General features: G+C 48.4%; 1 protein-coding gene across 1 annotated transcript in view; it reads right to left on the minus strand.

Annotated features, from left to right (window-relative positions):
• LOC129710491 (prolyl 3-hydroxylase 1-like) overlaps positions 1-16844 on the minus strand; it is a 44112-nt gene that overhangs the window by 22874 nt on the left and 4394 nt on the right. The window contains 2 exon segments of the mRNA XM_055657446.1: positions 12940-13129; positions 14093-14245. Coding sequence (XP_055513421.1) covers positions 12940-13129; positions 14093-14245 — 343 coding nt within the window.

Below are 16844 nucleotides of genomic sequence, written 5' to 3' on the forward strand. Positions count from 1 at the left end.
CTCGGTCCAAACAGTAGTCAAAGAGAGGAAGATGAGCAGACATGACAGTAAAGAGAGAAGAAAGAGCGATGGTTCAATGTACATTTCAATGCTGGAGGCTTAACAGGTAAGGAGCACAATCTCAGGGCATGGATGGAGTCGGGGGCTGCGATATTGTAACGATAACAGAAACCTGGTAGTGAGATGAGCAGGACAGGCAGCTCAGCATTCCAGGGTACAGATGCCAAAGACATGATAGAGGTACAGGTAAGGACCTGTACCTCTATCGAGGACCTTTATGTAGCCTTTATGTTCAGGGATGATATAACTGCAGTGCAGAGGATGTTCTTTGGGGGTGGGCCAGTGAGGGTATAATGGTAGAATTTATAAACAGAAACAGATCACTAATGGGACTGCATTATTGGCCTCCCAATGGTCAGTGGGAATTAGAGAGGCTGATGTTTATGAAGTTTGCAGAAAGCTGTACTAATAATAGGGTAATATTAGCGTGTGATTTCAACTTCCACAGTGTTGACTGCGTCTCCCGGGCAAGGACAGGGTGGATATTGTTAGTGTGTTCTTGAAAACATCCTTGAGGGCCCTGCTCGAGAAGGTGCAACATTTGACCTTCTCTTAGAGAACTAGGCAGAGTAAGGGACGGAAGTGCCTGTCAGGGAGCACTTTGGGGCAAATTACCAGAATTCAATTGGTTACGCAGTATTATGGAGAACAATAGCACTGGCCCACTCGGGGACACACTAGACAGGAACATACGTTTGCAGGTAAGGGGACTTCACTGACTAGTGGGAGGTTGTCAAAAGCGAGACAGCATGTGTACAGGGGCAACGTGGAGGGTGGAGGGCAGGTCTGGCAAGTTTAGGATACCCTGGTTAGCAGGAGGTGTTGAAGCTCTGGTCAGGAAAGAGAACAAGGCATATGTCAGATTTAGGTAGGCAGGATGAATTAATTCCCCCAGTGAATATAAGAAGTATATCAGTGTAGGTGGGATATGTTGGCCGGTGTGGGCAAGTTGGGCCTGTTCCCACATTGTATCACTCTATGACTCGCTAGGACTCCAAGTGTAGCAATAAACTGAAGAAGCCAATCAGGTGGCAAGAAGACATGAAGTGAAGTTGGCAGACAAGGTAAACGAAAATCCCAAGAGATTCTACAGAAATATTAAGAGTAAAATGGTGGCTGGGGAAAGAAATGTTCCCCTTCAAGATCAGCATGGTAGTCTTTCTGTCAAACTACAAGAGATGGGAGAGATATTAAATGAATATTTATCATCTGCTTTTACTGAAAGGAAGACCATGGAAGCTAAGGAATTTGAGGCACAGGAGCTGAGCTGTCTGGGATCATAACCAAACAATCAAAGACCAGGTATTTGCAGTTTTAAAGCACAATAAGGGAGATTAATCACGAAGGCCAAACCAAGTGCATCCTCGGATCTCATGGGATGCTAGGGAGGAAATTGACGAGGCTCTCGCAGAGATATTTGCATCATTTTTAGCCCCAGGTGACATTGGAGTCATAGTCATAGAGTGATACAGTGTGGACACGGGTTCTTTGGCCAAACTTGCCCACACTGGCCGACAATGTCCCAGCTACACCCACTTGCCTGTGCTTGGTCCATATCCCTCCAAACCAGTCCTATCCATGTACCTGTCTAACTGTCTGTTAAATGATGTGATAGTCCCAGCGTCAACTACCTCCTCTGGCAGTTTCTTCCATGCACCCACAATTCCTTTTACATTTTTTCCCCTTTCTCCTTGAACCAATGTCCTCTGGTACTCTGGGCAATAGACTCTGTGCATCTACCCAATCTATTCATCTCATAAGTTTGTACACCTTGAAAAGTTCTCCACTCATCCTCCTGCGTTCCATGGAATAGAGACCCAGCATACTCAACCTCTCCCTATAGGTCACACCCTCTGGTCCTGGCAACATCCTTTCTGAACCCTTTCAACCTTGACAATATCTTTCCTATAACATAGTGCCCAGAACTGAACACAATATTCTAAATGTGGTCTCACTAATTATATACTACTGCAAAAGCGCCAAAAGCCTTTTTGACCACCTCATCTACCTGCAACTCGACCTTCAAGGAACCATGCACCTGTACTCCAAGATCCTTCTGCTCTACAACACCTCCCAGAGGCCTACCATTTACTGTGCAAGTCCTGCCCTTGTTCGACGTCCCAAAATGCAACACATCACCCTTCTCTGTGTCAAATTCCATCAACCATTCCTCCGCCCACCTGGTCAATCGATCAAGATCCTGCTGCAATTTTTCACAACCATCTTCACTATCTGCAAAACCACTAACTTTTGTATCATCAGAAACTTGCTAATCTTGCCCCGCATGTTCTCATCCAAATCATTCATGTAGATGATAACGGGCCCAGCACCGAACCCTGAGGCACACCACAAGTCACAGGCCTCCAGTCCGAGAAGCAACCTTCCACCATCACACTCTGCTTCCCTCCATGGAATCTGTTATCTCTCCTTGGATCCCATGCGATCTAACCTTCCAGAGCAGCCTACCATGCGGCACCTTGTCGGATGCCTTAATGAAGTCCATGTACACAACATCTACAGCTCTGCCCTCATCAACCATTTTCGTCACGTTGCAAAAAATCAATCAGTTTTGTGACACGACCTCCCACGTACAAAACCATGCTGACTGTCCCTAATCAGCCCTTGCCCATCCAAACGCCTGTATAACCTACCCCTCAAAAAGCTCTCTAGTAACTTACCACCTACAGATGTTAAGCTCACCGGCCTATAGTTCCCAGCATATTCCCTGCAGCCCTTCTTGAAAAGAGGCACAACATTTGCCATCCTCCAGTCTTCCGCCACCTCTCCTGTATTTAAGGACTCGTAAATTTCAACCAGGGCTCCCGCAATTTCCTCTCTAGTTTCCTGCAATGTCCTTGGATATATCTGATCAGGCTCTGGAGATTTGTCTACCTTCATACACAAAAGTACCTTCAGCACTTCTTCGACGGTAACACTGACTGCTCTCAAGACACCTCCATTGACTGCCCCAAGTTCTTCCATCCTACTGTCTTTCTCCTCGGTAAATACAGAGGACAATTTCTCATTGAGGACCTTGCCCATCTCCTGTGGCTCCACACAGAGGTCACCGCTTTGATTCCTGAGATGTCCCACTCTCTCTCTAGTTAACATTTCCCCTTATGTATTAAATGAATCTTTTGGGATTATCCTTAATACTACATGCCAGAGCTATCTCCTGATCACTTTTTGCCCTTCTGATCTCCTTTCTCAGTGTAATCCTTAGTTTCCGAAACTTCTCCAGGGAATTACTTGATCCCAGCCGCCTATACCCGTCCCATGCATGATTGTTTTTGTCCAACGCCTCAATTTCCCTCGTCAGCCAAACTTCCTTACGTTTACCTGCTTTGCCCTTCACTCTAACGGGGACGTACATATCCTGAGCTTTTGTCAGCACATTTTTAAAAACATCCCACTTGGCTGATGTTCCTTTCCCCTCAAATAACCTGCTCCAGTCAACTTGAGCGAGACCTTCTCTCATACCCTCAAAGTTGGCCTTACCCCAGTTAAGCATTTTAACACATGGGCTCTCTCCGTCCCTATCCAGAACTATCTTAAACCTAATCAAACTGCGGTCACTGGTCCCAAAAGACTCCTCCACAAGCACTTGATTAACTTGCTCTTCCCAGTTTTCCAATACTATATCCAGCGTTGCCCTTTCACATGTGGGGGCCGCTACATACCGCTTAAGAAAACTCTCCTGGAGAGCTTTGAGGAAATACACACCATTTAAACCCTTCACACCGTGATTTTCCCTGTGTACTACATTGGGAAAGTTAAAATCCCCTATTACAACATCCTTATTTGACCTGCAGCTATCTGCAATCTCCTGGCATATTTGTTCTTTTAATTCCCATTGACTATTCGGGGATCTGTAGTACACCCCCCAACAAGGTGATCACCCCTTTCTTGTTCCTCAGCTCCACCCATATAGCCCCACCAGACGAACCGTCCGTAATGTCACCTCTGAACACAGCCGTGACATCCTCCTTAACCAACATGCAACCCGTCCTCCTCTTTTTCCCTCACCCCCGTCTCTCCTGAAACTCCTGTACCCCGGAACATTGAGCTCCCAGTCTTGCCCCGCCCTTAACCAGGTTTCAGTCATGGGTACAACGTCCCAGTTGTGGAAGACCAGAGGTCGGCGATTATTGTGCTGCAATTTAAGAAGGGCAGCAAGGCAAAGTCTCTGTAGAGGACTAACAGAGGTAACACAATTGTTGGAGGATTGTTAGGGCAAGATCTTCCAGCATTTGTACAGGTGGGGTTAGATATAGTTGGTGTGGGATTGTGCATGAGGAATTGTGCCTCACAATTCTGATAGAGTTTTTGACGAGATCATCAAGATGTTTGATGAGGGCAGGGCAGTGAATATTGACAAGGCAGGTTAGAGCACATGGCATCCAAGATGATCTCGCCCATTGGATTTCAATTTGGTCTAGAGGAAGGAATGAAAGGATAGTTGCGGAGGGTTGTTTTTCTAATTGGAGGCCTGTGACCAGTGAAGTCACAGTGGTCAGTGTCGTTTGTTATCTGTTGTTTGTTATCTACATTATCTACGTTAGCAATTTGGATATCAATGAAGTTAACATAGTAAATTTGCAGATGACACTAGAATTGGTGGTTGTAGTGGAGAGTTTATAAACTTGCAACAGGATCTAGATCATTTGGAGGTGAGCTAAGCAATGGAAAATGGAATTGAACTCTGACAAATATCATTTTAATGGCACTTTAATGTGTCAAACTAGGACAGGACTTACACACTAAATGCGAGAGGCCTGGAAAGTGTTGCAGAACAAAGGGACCTGTGAGTGTGCGCATTGTTTCCTGAAAGTGGCGAGTGAGGTGGTCAGGGTGGTGGAGGTTGCCTGCAATGGACAATTGGGTGCAGGAGTTGCAATGTCGTACAAGATTTTAGTGGCATCACGATAACCCGAGGAAGTGGGCAGGGAATGGCTTTGGCTTTGACTCTGACATCGTGGGGGGGAGAGTGCAGTGGAGAGATAAGTTTATTTAGACCTTCCATCACAGCTTGGATGTTTATGTAAATATTATGTTGTGTTGTTGTGCAGAGGGTCCCAGTAATGTATGGCTCACAAACGGCATTTCGTTTGGACCTCAAGGGGTCCAAATGACAATTAAATGTATCTTGTATCTTGTATCTTATCTTGTATCTTGAGATATAGTTGGTGTGGGATTGTGCATGAGGAATTGTGCCTCACAATTCTGATAGAGTTTTTGACGAGATCATCAAGATGTTTGATGAGGGCAGGGCAGTGAATATTGACAAGGCAGGTTAGAGCACATGGCATCCAAGATGATCTCGCCCATTGGATTTAAATTTGGTCTAGAGGAAGGAATGAAAGGATAGTTGCGGAGGGTTGTTTTTCTAATTGGAGGCCTGTGACCAGTGAAGTCACAGTGGTCAGTGTCGTTTGTTATCTGTTTGTTATCTACATTATCTACGTTAGCAATTTGGATATCAATGAAGTTAACATAGTAAATTTGCAGATGACACTAGAATTGGTGGTTGTAGTGGAGAGTTTATAAGCTTGCAACAGGATCTAGATCATTTGGAGGTGAGCTAAGCAAGGGAAAATTTAATTGGCACTCTGACAAATAATCATTTTAAGGTGGAGGGCAGGGGTGAGAACTAGGACAGGACTTACACACTAAAGGCGGGAGGCCTGGAGGATTGTTGCAGAACAGAGGGATCTGGGCTCTGCGCATGGTTTCCCGAAAGCTGGCGAGTGCAGGGCTGTCAGGGGGTGGATGTTGCCTGCAATGGGGGTGGAGGGGCAGGAGTTGCAATGGGGCAAGATTTTAGTGGCAAGGAGGTGGGGCAAGGGAGGAGGGGCAGGGAAGAGGGCAAGGGATGCAGCTGAACTCGGAGAGTTGGGGAAGGGCACAACCAGGCAGGAGGGGCAAGGCCAGCTTGGCCTGGAGAGTGTTGCAAGGGACAGAGGGGCAAGGGGGACAGGCAAGGGGAGGGGGGGCCAAGACAGGGGCCTTGATAGTAGGTACTGCACGGGACATGGGGTTGAGTGAGGGGCATAGGGGAGGGGGGCGAGGAGGAGGGGATGGGCTGGCAGGATCGGGGACACTCACCTCGGTGGCAGACGTGCTGGGCAGAGGCCACATGGCGGGGAGGGGGGGCAGGGGGAGGGGCAAGGGAGGAGGGGAGGGTCGAGGGCTGGGGAGGGGTAAGGGAGGAGGGGGCAAGGGGGTGACTCTCAAGGAGGAGATGCAAGGAGGTGGGGCAAGGGAGGTGGGGCAAGGGAGGCGGGGGAAGGGAGGAGGGGTGGGGAAGGTCGGGGGGGGGAGGGGGGAGGGGGGGAGGAGGGGGGGAGGTGGGGGCCCCGGGACAGGGGCAAGGGTGGTGGATGTAAGGGAGGAGGGGCAAAGGAGGGGGGCAAGGAGGGTAATGTGGGAGGAGGGGAGGGCAGGGGTAGGGGGGGGTGTGAGGGGGGGAAGGGGAGCGGCAAGGGGGGAGGGGCAAGGGAGGAGGGGCAAGGGAGAGGGGCAAGGGAGGAGGGGCAAGGGGAGGGGGGGGCAAGGGTGGGGGGGCAAGGGTGGGGGGGCAAGGGAGATGGGGGGGCAAGGGAGGAGGGGCAAGGGAGGAGGGGGGAGGGCCAGGGAGGAGGGGCAAGGGAGGGGGGGCAAGGGAGGAGGGGCAAGGAGCTCTCACAAGGGTGGAGGGGCGTAAGGGCAGCAGCCGCAGGGCGGGGGGGCAAGTCAGTGAGCGCCAGGCGTGGGTCCCAGCCTCGGGCCCACCTCACGCACACACTCCTGGTTACAATGCAAGGGAGGTGGGGCAAGGGTGGGGGGGCAAGGGAGAGGGGGGGGGGGGGGGGGGACAGTGAGGAGGGGGGAGCTCAGACCCTCGGTGATGAGGGGAGACAGCAGATGAGGGCGAGGTCAGATGAGGGAGACAGAGATGCGGGAGACCCAGCCTCGTGCCCACCTCACGCAGATCCTGGTTACAACAGAGATAGAGGGAGCAGGTGGTCTGTGAGGGAGACAGAGATAGAGGGGAGGGGGAGATAGAGGGGAGACAGAGATAGAGGGAGACAGAGATGAGGGAGACAGAGATGAGGGAGACAGAGATGAGGGAGACAGAGATGAGGGAGACAGAGATGAGGGAGACAGAGATGAGGGAGACAGGGGATATAGGGGATATGGAGGATATATACGAGGGGACAGGACAGGGGACAGAGGGGGGGGGGGGGGGGGGATGAAGGGGGGACAAAATTTCAATTTTTATGTTTACAGTCCATCCCCACAATGCATCTTCCCTCCTCACAGTCCCTCCACTCTCTCCCTCTCTCTGACACCCTGTCTCCGTACCTCCCCTCTCTATCCTTGTGCCCTTCTCCCCGATCCCCCTCCATGTCCCATCTGTGTCCTTCTACCCCCTCTCCCTCACCTATTTCTACTCCCTCCATTGACCCTTCTCTCTGTCTATCTGCCCCCTCTCCCTCTCCGTTCCCTTCTATGTCACTCTGCACCCCCCTCACTCCCTTTCCCATCTCTTTCTCTCTATCCCTTATCGTTCTTTCGCTGTCCCCCCAACTCTCTCGCTGCCCCCATTTCTCTCCCCCACTCCACCTACCCTCTCCTACTCTGCTTCCCCTCACCCACTGTGCCCCCTCTCTCCATATCTGCCCCCACCTCTCCCTATCCATCCCCAGTTCCTGCTTCCCTCACCTTATCTCTAATGCCCTCTGAGGCATCATTCTGGTAAACTTCTTCTGCAACTCTCCAAAGCCCCCATATCCTTTCTGTAATGGGGCGACCAGTACTGCATGGAAAACTGCCAATACAGCCGAACTAAATCCATATAAAGCTGCATCGTGACTTTCCAACTCTAACAATCAACATCAATTAAAACAAGCATTACATACATTCCAGTACTAGACACAAAAATCTGGAATAACTCAGACAGCATCTCTGGAGAAAAGGAAAAGGTAATGTTTTGGGTCGAGATCCTTCTTCAGACTTTTTCTCGAGAGATGCTGTCTGACCCATTGAATTACTCCAGATGTTTGTGTTTATCTTCGGTTTACAATAGCATCTGGCGTTCCTTTCTTACTTTACAATGCCTCGTGCTGGCGAGGGAAAAACAGAGAGAAAGGGGAGATGAATGTGTGGCTGAGGAGTTGGTGCAGGGGGCAGGGATTTAGATTTCTGGACCATTGGGATTTCTTCTGGGGCAGAGGTGACCTGTACAAAAGGAGAAAGGCAGAAAGCGAGGAAGGAGGGTTGGTTTAAACTGCACGTATTTTAATGCAAGGGGCCTGACAAAAGTGCCGGAGAAACTCAGCAGGTGCAGCAGCATCTGTGGAGCGAAGGAAATAGGCAACGTTTCGGGCCAAAACCCTTCTTCAGACTGATGGGTAAGGCAGATGACCTTAGGGCATGGATAGGTATGTGCGACAAGGACATTGTAGCCATTAATGAAACCTGGTTAAGAGAGGGCAGGACTTCGGGGTAAAGCACCTTCAGGAAAGACGAGGCTGATGATAAAAGAGATGAGGGGGTTGCACGGCAGTGGTCACAGGTGACATTACAGGCAATTCGTCTAGTGAGGCTATATGGGAGGAGCTGAGGAACAACAAAGGGATGATCAACTTGTTGGGGGGTGTACTACAGACCCCCAAATAGTCACTGGGAATTAGAAGAACAAATATACCAAAAGATTGCAGGTTGATGCAGGTCAAATAAGTTTGTTGCAGTTGGGGATGTTAACTTTCCAAATATTGACTGGGAAAATCATAGTCTGAAAGGTTTAGATGGGGTGCAATTTCTCAAAGGTGTTCAGGAGAGTTTTCTCCAACAATAACTAGGTGCCCCACATGTGAGTGGGCAACAGTCGATCTAGTCTTAGGAAATTGGGATGGGCAAGTGAGTGTTCATGGAGGAACCTTTTGGGACCAGTGACGAGTGACCAGTGTTTGATTAGGTTTAAGATAGTTATGGATAGGGACAGAGAGGGCTCACTTGTTAGAATGCTCAACTGGGGCAAGACCACCTTTGAGGATATGAGAGATAGTCTCGCTCAAGTTCATTGGAGCAGGTTATTTGAGGGGAAAGGAACAGCAGCCAAGTGGGATATTTTTAAAAGTATGATGTAAAAAAACTCAGGACATGCATGTCCCTGTTAGAATGAGGGGCAGGCCAGGCAAACATAAGGAGGCTTGGTTGATGAGGGAATTGGAGGTATTGGTGAAGAATAAGAAGGATGCATGGGACAGGTATAGGCAGCTGGGATCAAGTGTATCCCTGGAGGAGTTTTGGGAACTGAGGAGTAAACTATGAAGGAATTCAGGAGGGCAAAAGGGGGCCAGGATATAGCTCTGGCAGATAGCATTAAGGACACTCTTAAGAGATTTCATAAATGCATAAAGGGGAACAGGGTAACTAGAGAGAGAGAGAGAGTGGACCCCTCAGGAATCAAAGCGGTCATCTCTGTGTGGAACCACATGAGATGGGCAACGTCCTCAATGAGTATTTCTTCTCTGCATTTACCGAGGAGGAAGACTGAAGAATAGAGGAACTTGGGGCAGTCCATGCTAGTGCCTTGAGAGCAGTAAGTGTTACAGTCCAAAGAGGTGCTAAAGGTACTGTTGTGTATGAAGGTAGAAATATCTCCAGGGCCTTATCAGATATATCCCAGGACACTGTGCAAAACTAGAGAGGTAATTGCAGGAGCCCTGGTTGAAATTTATAAGTAGTCTTTCAATGCAGGAGAGGTGCCGGAATACTGGAGGGTGGCAAATGTTGTGCCTCGATTCAAGAAGGGCTGCAGGGAAAATGTTGGGAACTATAGGCCAGTATATAGCCAAGAACTTAACATCTGTAGTTGAAACATTATGAGAGAGTCTTCGGAGAGATAGGATATACATGCATTGAGATGGACAAGGGCTGATTTGGGATAGTCAGCATGGTTTTGTACATGGGAGATCATGTGACACAAATCTGATTGAATTTTTTGAAGACGTGACCAAGAAGGTTGATGAGGGCAGAGCTGCAGATGTTGTATATATTGACTTCAACAAAATAGTCGACAATGTTCCGCATGGCAGGCTGATCTGGAAGGCGAGATCACATGGGAGCCATGGAGAGACAGTTGAATGGATAGACATTGGCTTCATGGAAAGAGGGTGATGGTGGAAGGTTGCTTCTCTGGCTGGAGGCCTGTGATTGGTGGTGTGTCTCAGGGTTCAGTGCTGGTCCCGTTACTGTTTGTCATCTACATGAATGATTTGGATGAGAACGCACACGGCAACATTAGCAAGTTTACTGACGACACAGAAGTGGGTAGTTTTGCAGTTAGTGGTTGTGAAAAATTGCAGCAGGATCTTGATCGATTGGTCAGGTGGGTTGAGGAATGGTTGATGGAATTTAATACAGAGAAGAGTGAAGTGTTGCATCTTGGGATATCGAAAAAGGGCAGTACCTACACAGTAAATGGTAGGCATCTGGGGAGTGTTGTAGAGGGATCTAGGTGTACAGGTGCATGGTTCCTTGAAAGTGGAGTCACAGATAGATAGGTAAAAAAGGCTTTTCGCACATTGGCCTTCATCAGTCAGAGTTTGAGTATAGTAGTTGGGAGGTCATGTTGCAGTTGTATAAGACGTTGGTGAGGCCGCATTGAGAATATTGTGTTCAGTTCTGGGCACCATGTTATAGGAAAGATGTCGTCGAGCTGGAAAGGGTACAGAGAAGATTTATGATGATGTTGCCAGGACTAACGGGGCTGAGCTAAAAGGAGAGGTTGGGTAGGCTGGGACTCTATTCCTTGGAGCGCAGAAGGATGAGGGGTGATCTTATAGAGGTGTTTAAAATCATGAGAGGAATAGATCGGGTAGATGCACAGTATCTTGCCCAAAGTTGGTGAATCGAGGACCAGAGGCCATAGGTTTAAGGTGAAGGGGGATCAAATTTAATAGGAATCTAAGGGGTAACTTTTTCAAAAAAAGTGTGGTGGGTCCTTTGTTGCTACTTGTGTTGCTATTGCAGGGATTTGAACATGGAATCCAAGATCCTTTGTACATTGTTGCCATTAATTGTTCATTTATCCCTTACACTCAAACTCCCAAAGTTTAACATTTCACACTGGCTCAGATTAAACTCCATCTGCCATTTCTCCATCAATTTCTGTAGTTGATCCATATCCCACTTTGACAGACTTCCTCTCAATCCACAACTCCAGCAACCTTTATGTTGTTTACTAACTTCATAAGCCAGTTCTGGATCCATGTGGCCAATTCACTATTAATCCTGTGTATTTTATTCATTTGAATCATCCTACCATCGGGGAAGTGAGCAATTGCCTCACTAAAATCCACCTAAATAACATCCAGAACCCAACCCTCACCACATACAAAGCCACACCGACTGTCCTTAAGAAACCCATCCTTTTCCAAATGGAAGTGAATCCTATCCCGAAGAATCCTCTCCAATAGCTTTCCTACCACTGCCATGAGGCTAACTGGCCTATTATTGCCTGGATTCCCTTTACTTCCCTTCATAATAAAAAGGAATAGAAACAAAGAAACATAGAAATTAGGTGCAAGAGTAGGCCATTCGGCCCTTCGAGCCTGCACCGCCATTCAATATGATCATGGCTGATCATCTAACTCAGTATCCCGTACCTGCCTTCTCTCCATACCCTCTGATCTCTTTAGCCACAATCTAACTCCCTCTTAAATATAGCCAATGAACTGGCCTCAACTCCCTCTGTGGCAGAGAGTTCCAGAGATTCACCACTCTGTGTGTGAAAAAAGTTATTCTCATCTCGGTTTTAAAGGATTTCCCCCTTATCCTTAAGCTGTGACCCCTTGTCCTGGACTTCCCCAATATCGGGAACAATCTTCCTGCATCTAGCCTGTCCAACCCCTTAAGAATTTTGTAAGTTTCTATAAGATCCCCTCTTAATCTCCTAAATTCTAGAGAGTACAAACCAAGTCTATCCAGTCTTTCTTCATAAGACATAAGACATCAGAATAATATTGGCTGCCCTCCAGATCTTTGTCAAGGCTCCTGCAGTCCCCTCAGCAACTTGGGATAGATCCCATCACTCCCTGGGATTTATCCACTTTAATTCTCTTCAAGATCATACACCACCTAGTTCTTCACACTGTCCTCCATGTCCCTCTCCTGGGCGAATAGTTGCAAAACACTTGTTTAGTATCTTGCCTAAATCAATAACTCCACCCACAGATCCCCTCCTTTATCCTTGAATTGTCCTACCTTCTCCTTGGGTACCCTTTCATTTTTAACATGGGTATAAAAAGCCTTGGGATTTTCTTTAATCTGAGTTACCAAAGCCAATCTTGTGGCTCCTTTTGGACCTTCCAATTGCTCGCTTCTTTCCTCTTTGCTTCATATTCCTCCCAGGCCCAGGCTCTGTCTAATTTCATCTTCTTAAACTTTCCATACACTTGCTTTCTCATATTGACCAAATTTACAGCCTCTTTGGTCATCTAAGGTTCCCTTACCTTGTCATTATAATCCCTTTTCATTACTGCAACATTATTGCAGGTCCTGAACCTTAATCAACCGGCCCACGTCAGATATGGGTTTACCTAATGCAACTGTTCATAATTTACTCCAATTGACTACCTTCCCGCAGGTCCAGACTAATTCCCACTCAAAACCCTCTCTCCCTTTGTGCCTCCCTCTGTCTCTCCCCCTCTCTGTCTCTCTCCCTATCTGTCTCCTTCTCTCTCTCAGCACCTTCTTTCCCTTCCCCCTCTCAGTCCCCTCTTCGCTCTGTCCCCCACTCTCTCTCTGTGCCCCACTCTCCCGCTGTTCCTCTCTCTGCATTCTCTCTCTCCTCCTCACCCCCCCCCCCCCCCCCCCCCCCCAACACCGTACCAGCGACAGCCTCGAACAGGTGGCTCTGGTATTCCAGGTAGCTGTAGTCGGAGAACTGATGGGGCCCTCCGCACTGAGCCCGACACTGGTCCAGGGCCGCCAGGAACTGCCCAACCGACTGCTCCAGCTGCTGGGCACTCTCCACAAACTGCTCCCCCTGCAGCAGCCGACTGCCCAGGTCATAGGACACCTGTCGGGGAGAGGGGGAAGCAAGTGAGTGAGGGAGAGGGGGAGAGTGTGGGGAGAGGGAGGGGGAGGTAGAGGGAGTATGGGGAGAGGGTCGGGGAGGCAGTTTGGAGAGAAGGGGGAGAGGGGAGGGGAGGGGAGGGGGTGTGGGAGGGGGTGATGGAGGGGAAAGGGCATGTAGAGAGAGGGGTAGGCTATGGGGGAGAGAGAGTGTGCGGTGGGGGTGGGGGGGGGAGGGGGATGCAGTGGGGGAGGGGTTGTGGGAGGGGATGGGGATAGGGGGGGAGAGAGCGTGGGGAGAAGGGGAGTGAGCATAGGGAGAGGGAGAGGGATGTGGAGAGAAGGGGAAGGCGTGTGGGGAGAGGGAGGGGGAAGGGGCAAGCGAGTGTGGGAGAGGGTGAGAGAGTGCGGGGAGAGGGGGATGGGAGGAAGTGAGTGTGGGGAGAGGGGGGAGGGGGGAAGTAAGATGGTGGAGGGCGAAGGGGAAGGTTTGTGAGGAGAAGGAGGGGAGGTGGAGGGAGGGTGGGGAGAAGAAGGGGAGATGGTGGGAATGTGTGGAGAAGGGGGAGAAAGGAGTTGAAGGGAGAAAGTGGGGAGAGGATATGAGTATGGGGCAAAGTGAGATGGTGAGGGGGGCACTGGGGGAAAGGGAGAGAGAGGGAGGTAATGGCAGGTTATTAATGGGAGAGGGAGCAAGTGAGCAGTGAATAGGAAGGGACGAGGGAAGTTAAAGGGGTGAGAGCAAATATGGAGTGTGGTAGATGGTGCCAGAGACAGAGAAGGCAGTCAATGTAATTCAAGAGATATCTTCATTTGGGATGGGTGGAGGGTTCAGGACAGGACAGAATTCCCCACTCCCTCCCTGACCCAGGGGTCGGGTGCAGGTACCCGGGTCTAATCCGCCCCCTCCCTCTCTGACCCTGGGCTTTGAGCGAGAACCCTTCTCCCCCCACCCCCAGCCCCTCACCCAGTGCGGCTGTTCCTCCAGGTCCCTGAAGTCCTCGGCCTTGACTCCCTCCATCCGCCGGTACTTTTCCACGTTTTCCTGCATCTCCTCATGGTCTGGGTTGGCAGCCAGGAATGTCTGAGCTGCGGCCACAGCTTTGTCCAGTTGTCCTATCTGTGGGGGGAGCAGTGGGAGAGATTCATCATCAAACTGCAGTGCAGTATAGGCCCTTTGGCCCGTGTCAAATATGATGCCAAATTAATCTTCTCTGCCTGCACATGATCCATATCCCACCATTCCCTAAATATCCATGTGCCTATCCAAAGGCCTCTTAAACACCGCTACTGTATTTGCCTCCAACACCTCCCCTGGTAAAAAGACTTGCTCCGCACATCTCCTTTACACTTTGTCCCTCTCACCTCAATGCTGGGCCCTTTAGTATTGAGTGTCTACTCTATCTATGCCTTTCAAAATTTTATAAACTTCTATCTGCTTTGAGAGGTTGATCATGGTGCAAATCAACTCCTACCTCGACAAAAACCTGGACCCACTGCAGTTCGCCTACCGCCATGACAGATCAACGGAGGATGCGATCTCGCTGGCTCTCCACTCCACTCTGGACAACAAAAACTCATATGTCAGACTGTCATTCATTGATTACAGCTTGGCATTTAATACCATCATCCCCTCCAAGCTGGTTCGCAAGCTCTCACATCTGGGCCCCTGCGCATCCCTCTGCAATTGGATCCTGGACTTCCTCATTCAAAAACCACAGACTGTTCGTATTGATGGAAATGAGTCAGCCTCGATAACAATTAGCACGGGAGCACCTCAATGCTGCGTGCTTAGCCCCCATGGAATGCAAATTTGGTTGCCCCAATCTATACGTAGATTAAAGTCACCCTTGATAACCGCTGTACCTTTGCTACACGCATCCCTAATTTCCTGCATGATGTTGTCCCCAATCTCACTACTGCTGTCTGATGGCCTGTCCACAACTCCAACAAGCGTTTTCTGCCCTTGTCTATTTCGCAGTTCTACCCGTACAGATTCTACAGCATATAAGCTAATGTCTCTCCTTGCTATTGCATTAATCTCCTCTTTAACCAGCAATGCCACCCCACCTCCTCTTCCTTTCTGTCTATCCCTCCTGAATATCGAATACCCCTGCATGTTTAGCTCCCAGCCTTTTGAACTGAATTGAAATAAATTAAATAAATGTTATTAGCCAAATATGTATACATATGAGGAATTTGCTTTGGTGCTTTGCTCGCAAGTAACAACACAATATACAGTAGACAATTAAAAATAAAACATAATTTAAACATGCGATGAATGAAATAAAATACCAGTTCAAAAGCCGGCTACAGATTTTTGGCTGTTGAGTAGACCTACTGCTTGTGGAAAAAAGCTGTTTTTATATCTGGCTTTAACAGTCCATAGTCGCCTTCCAGTAGTGCTGGATGTGCCTATAGGCTTGATTGGCTGAAGCCTAGGGCACTCAAAATCTAGGAGACCTCCAGCCAAGGTGTATAATATTTTTAACACTGTCGGCGGCCTTTCTTACATATGCTGTCACAATGCACTGTAGTCTCTAAACAACCCTTCAGTAATTTTCCTTGCCCTCCATTTCAGAATAATACTGTTTTAAACCGATAACTCGACACTAGCACTAGCAATAAATAAACTTTTAAAAAGCGCACCTTTCCAGCCCCTTATCTCATTGGCCACGCTCGGCTGCACATCTGTCTGGTAAACTTTCCCACATGCTCCAGTGAGCAACGATGGCGGGTGCAGGGAACATTTGGATACTTGCAGGCTTCAAAAGTCAAAATTCAGGGGTAGGTAGGAAAGTGCAAAGATATTTGAACTAGGAAGATGGCAAGGAGCAATGCTCGAGGTAGAGCTTATAATCGTTGACCTACTGTGTAGTGCTGTGGCAAATTTGCTGACGAGTTCAATGAGTGTTTCTTTTAAGTAACAAAGAAGTTTGATGAGGGGCAAGGCTTAGACATAGTCTATATGGACATCAGCTAGCCCTTTGATAAGGTTCCACATAGTAGGTTATGCGGAAGGGTTAGATCGCAGTGATCCAGCGAGTGCTTGTCAACTTGATACAGAATTTGCTTCAAGGTAGGAAGCACAGGATGATGGCGAAAAGGTGTTTTTTAGACGGGAGGCCTGTGCAGGTGCTGTGTCTCAGGAATTAGGGCATTGGATCGATTATTTGTCAATTTATCAACGATTGGATGAGAATGTATAAGGCATGATTAGCACGATTGCAGATGACACTAAAACAAATGGCAGCATAGATAGTGAAGATGGTTATCACTGGGATTTTGATCAGCTGGGCAAGTCAGCCGAGGAATAGAGTTAATTTAGATCTGAGCGATATGCCACATTTTACAAAGTCCAACCACAGGACCTTTGCTGTGAATTTTAGAACCTGGGGGAGTTGAGTTGAGTTTAGTTTATTGCCATTTGTATCAAGGTACCGTGAAAATATTTTGTTGTGTGCTAACCAGTCAGCAGAAAGAAATACATTACAATCGAGCCACCCATAGTGTGCAGGATTTAAGATAAAGGGAATAATATGAATAATTATTGGAAAATTATGCAGGAGAAGTGATAATGGGGAATAAAGAAATGGCAGAGGAGTTGAATACGTTTTTGTATCAGTCTTCACAACGGAAGACACCAGCAATGTGCCTGAAATTCAAGAGTCAGGGGGTGGAAGTTAGTGGAGTGTCTATTAATAAGGTGAAAGTGCTTG

This window comes from Leucoraja erinacea, chromosome 28, assembly GCF_028641065.1.
Source record: "Leucoraja erinacea ecotype New England chromosome 28, Leri_hhj_1, whole genome shotgun sequence".
Classification (NCBI taxonomy): domain Eukaryota; kingdom Metazoa; phylum Chordata; class Chondrichthyes; order Rajiformes; family Rajidae; genus Leucoraja; species Leucoraja erinaceus.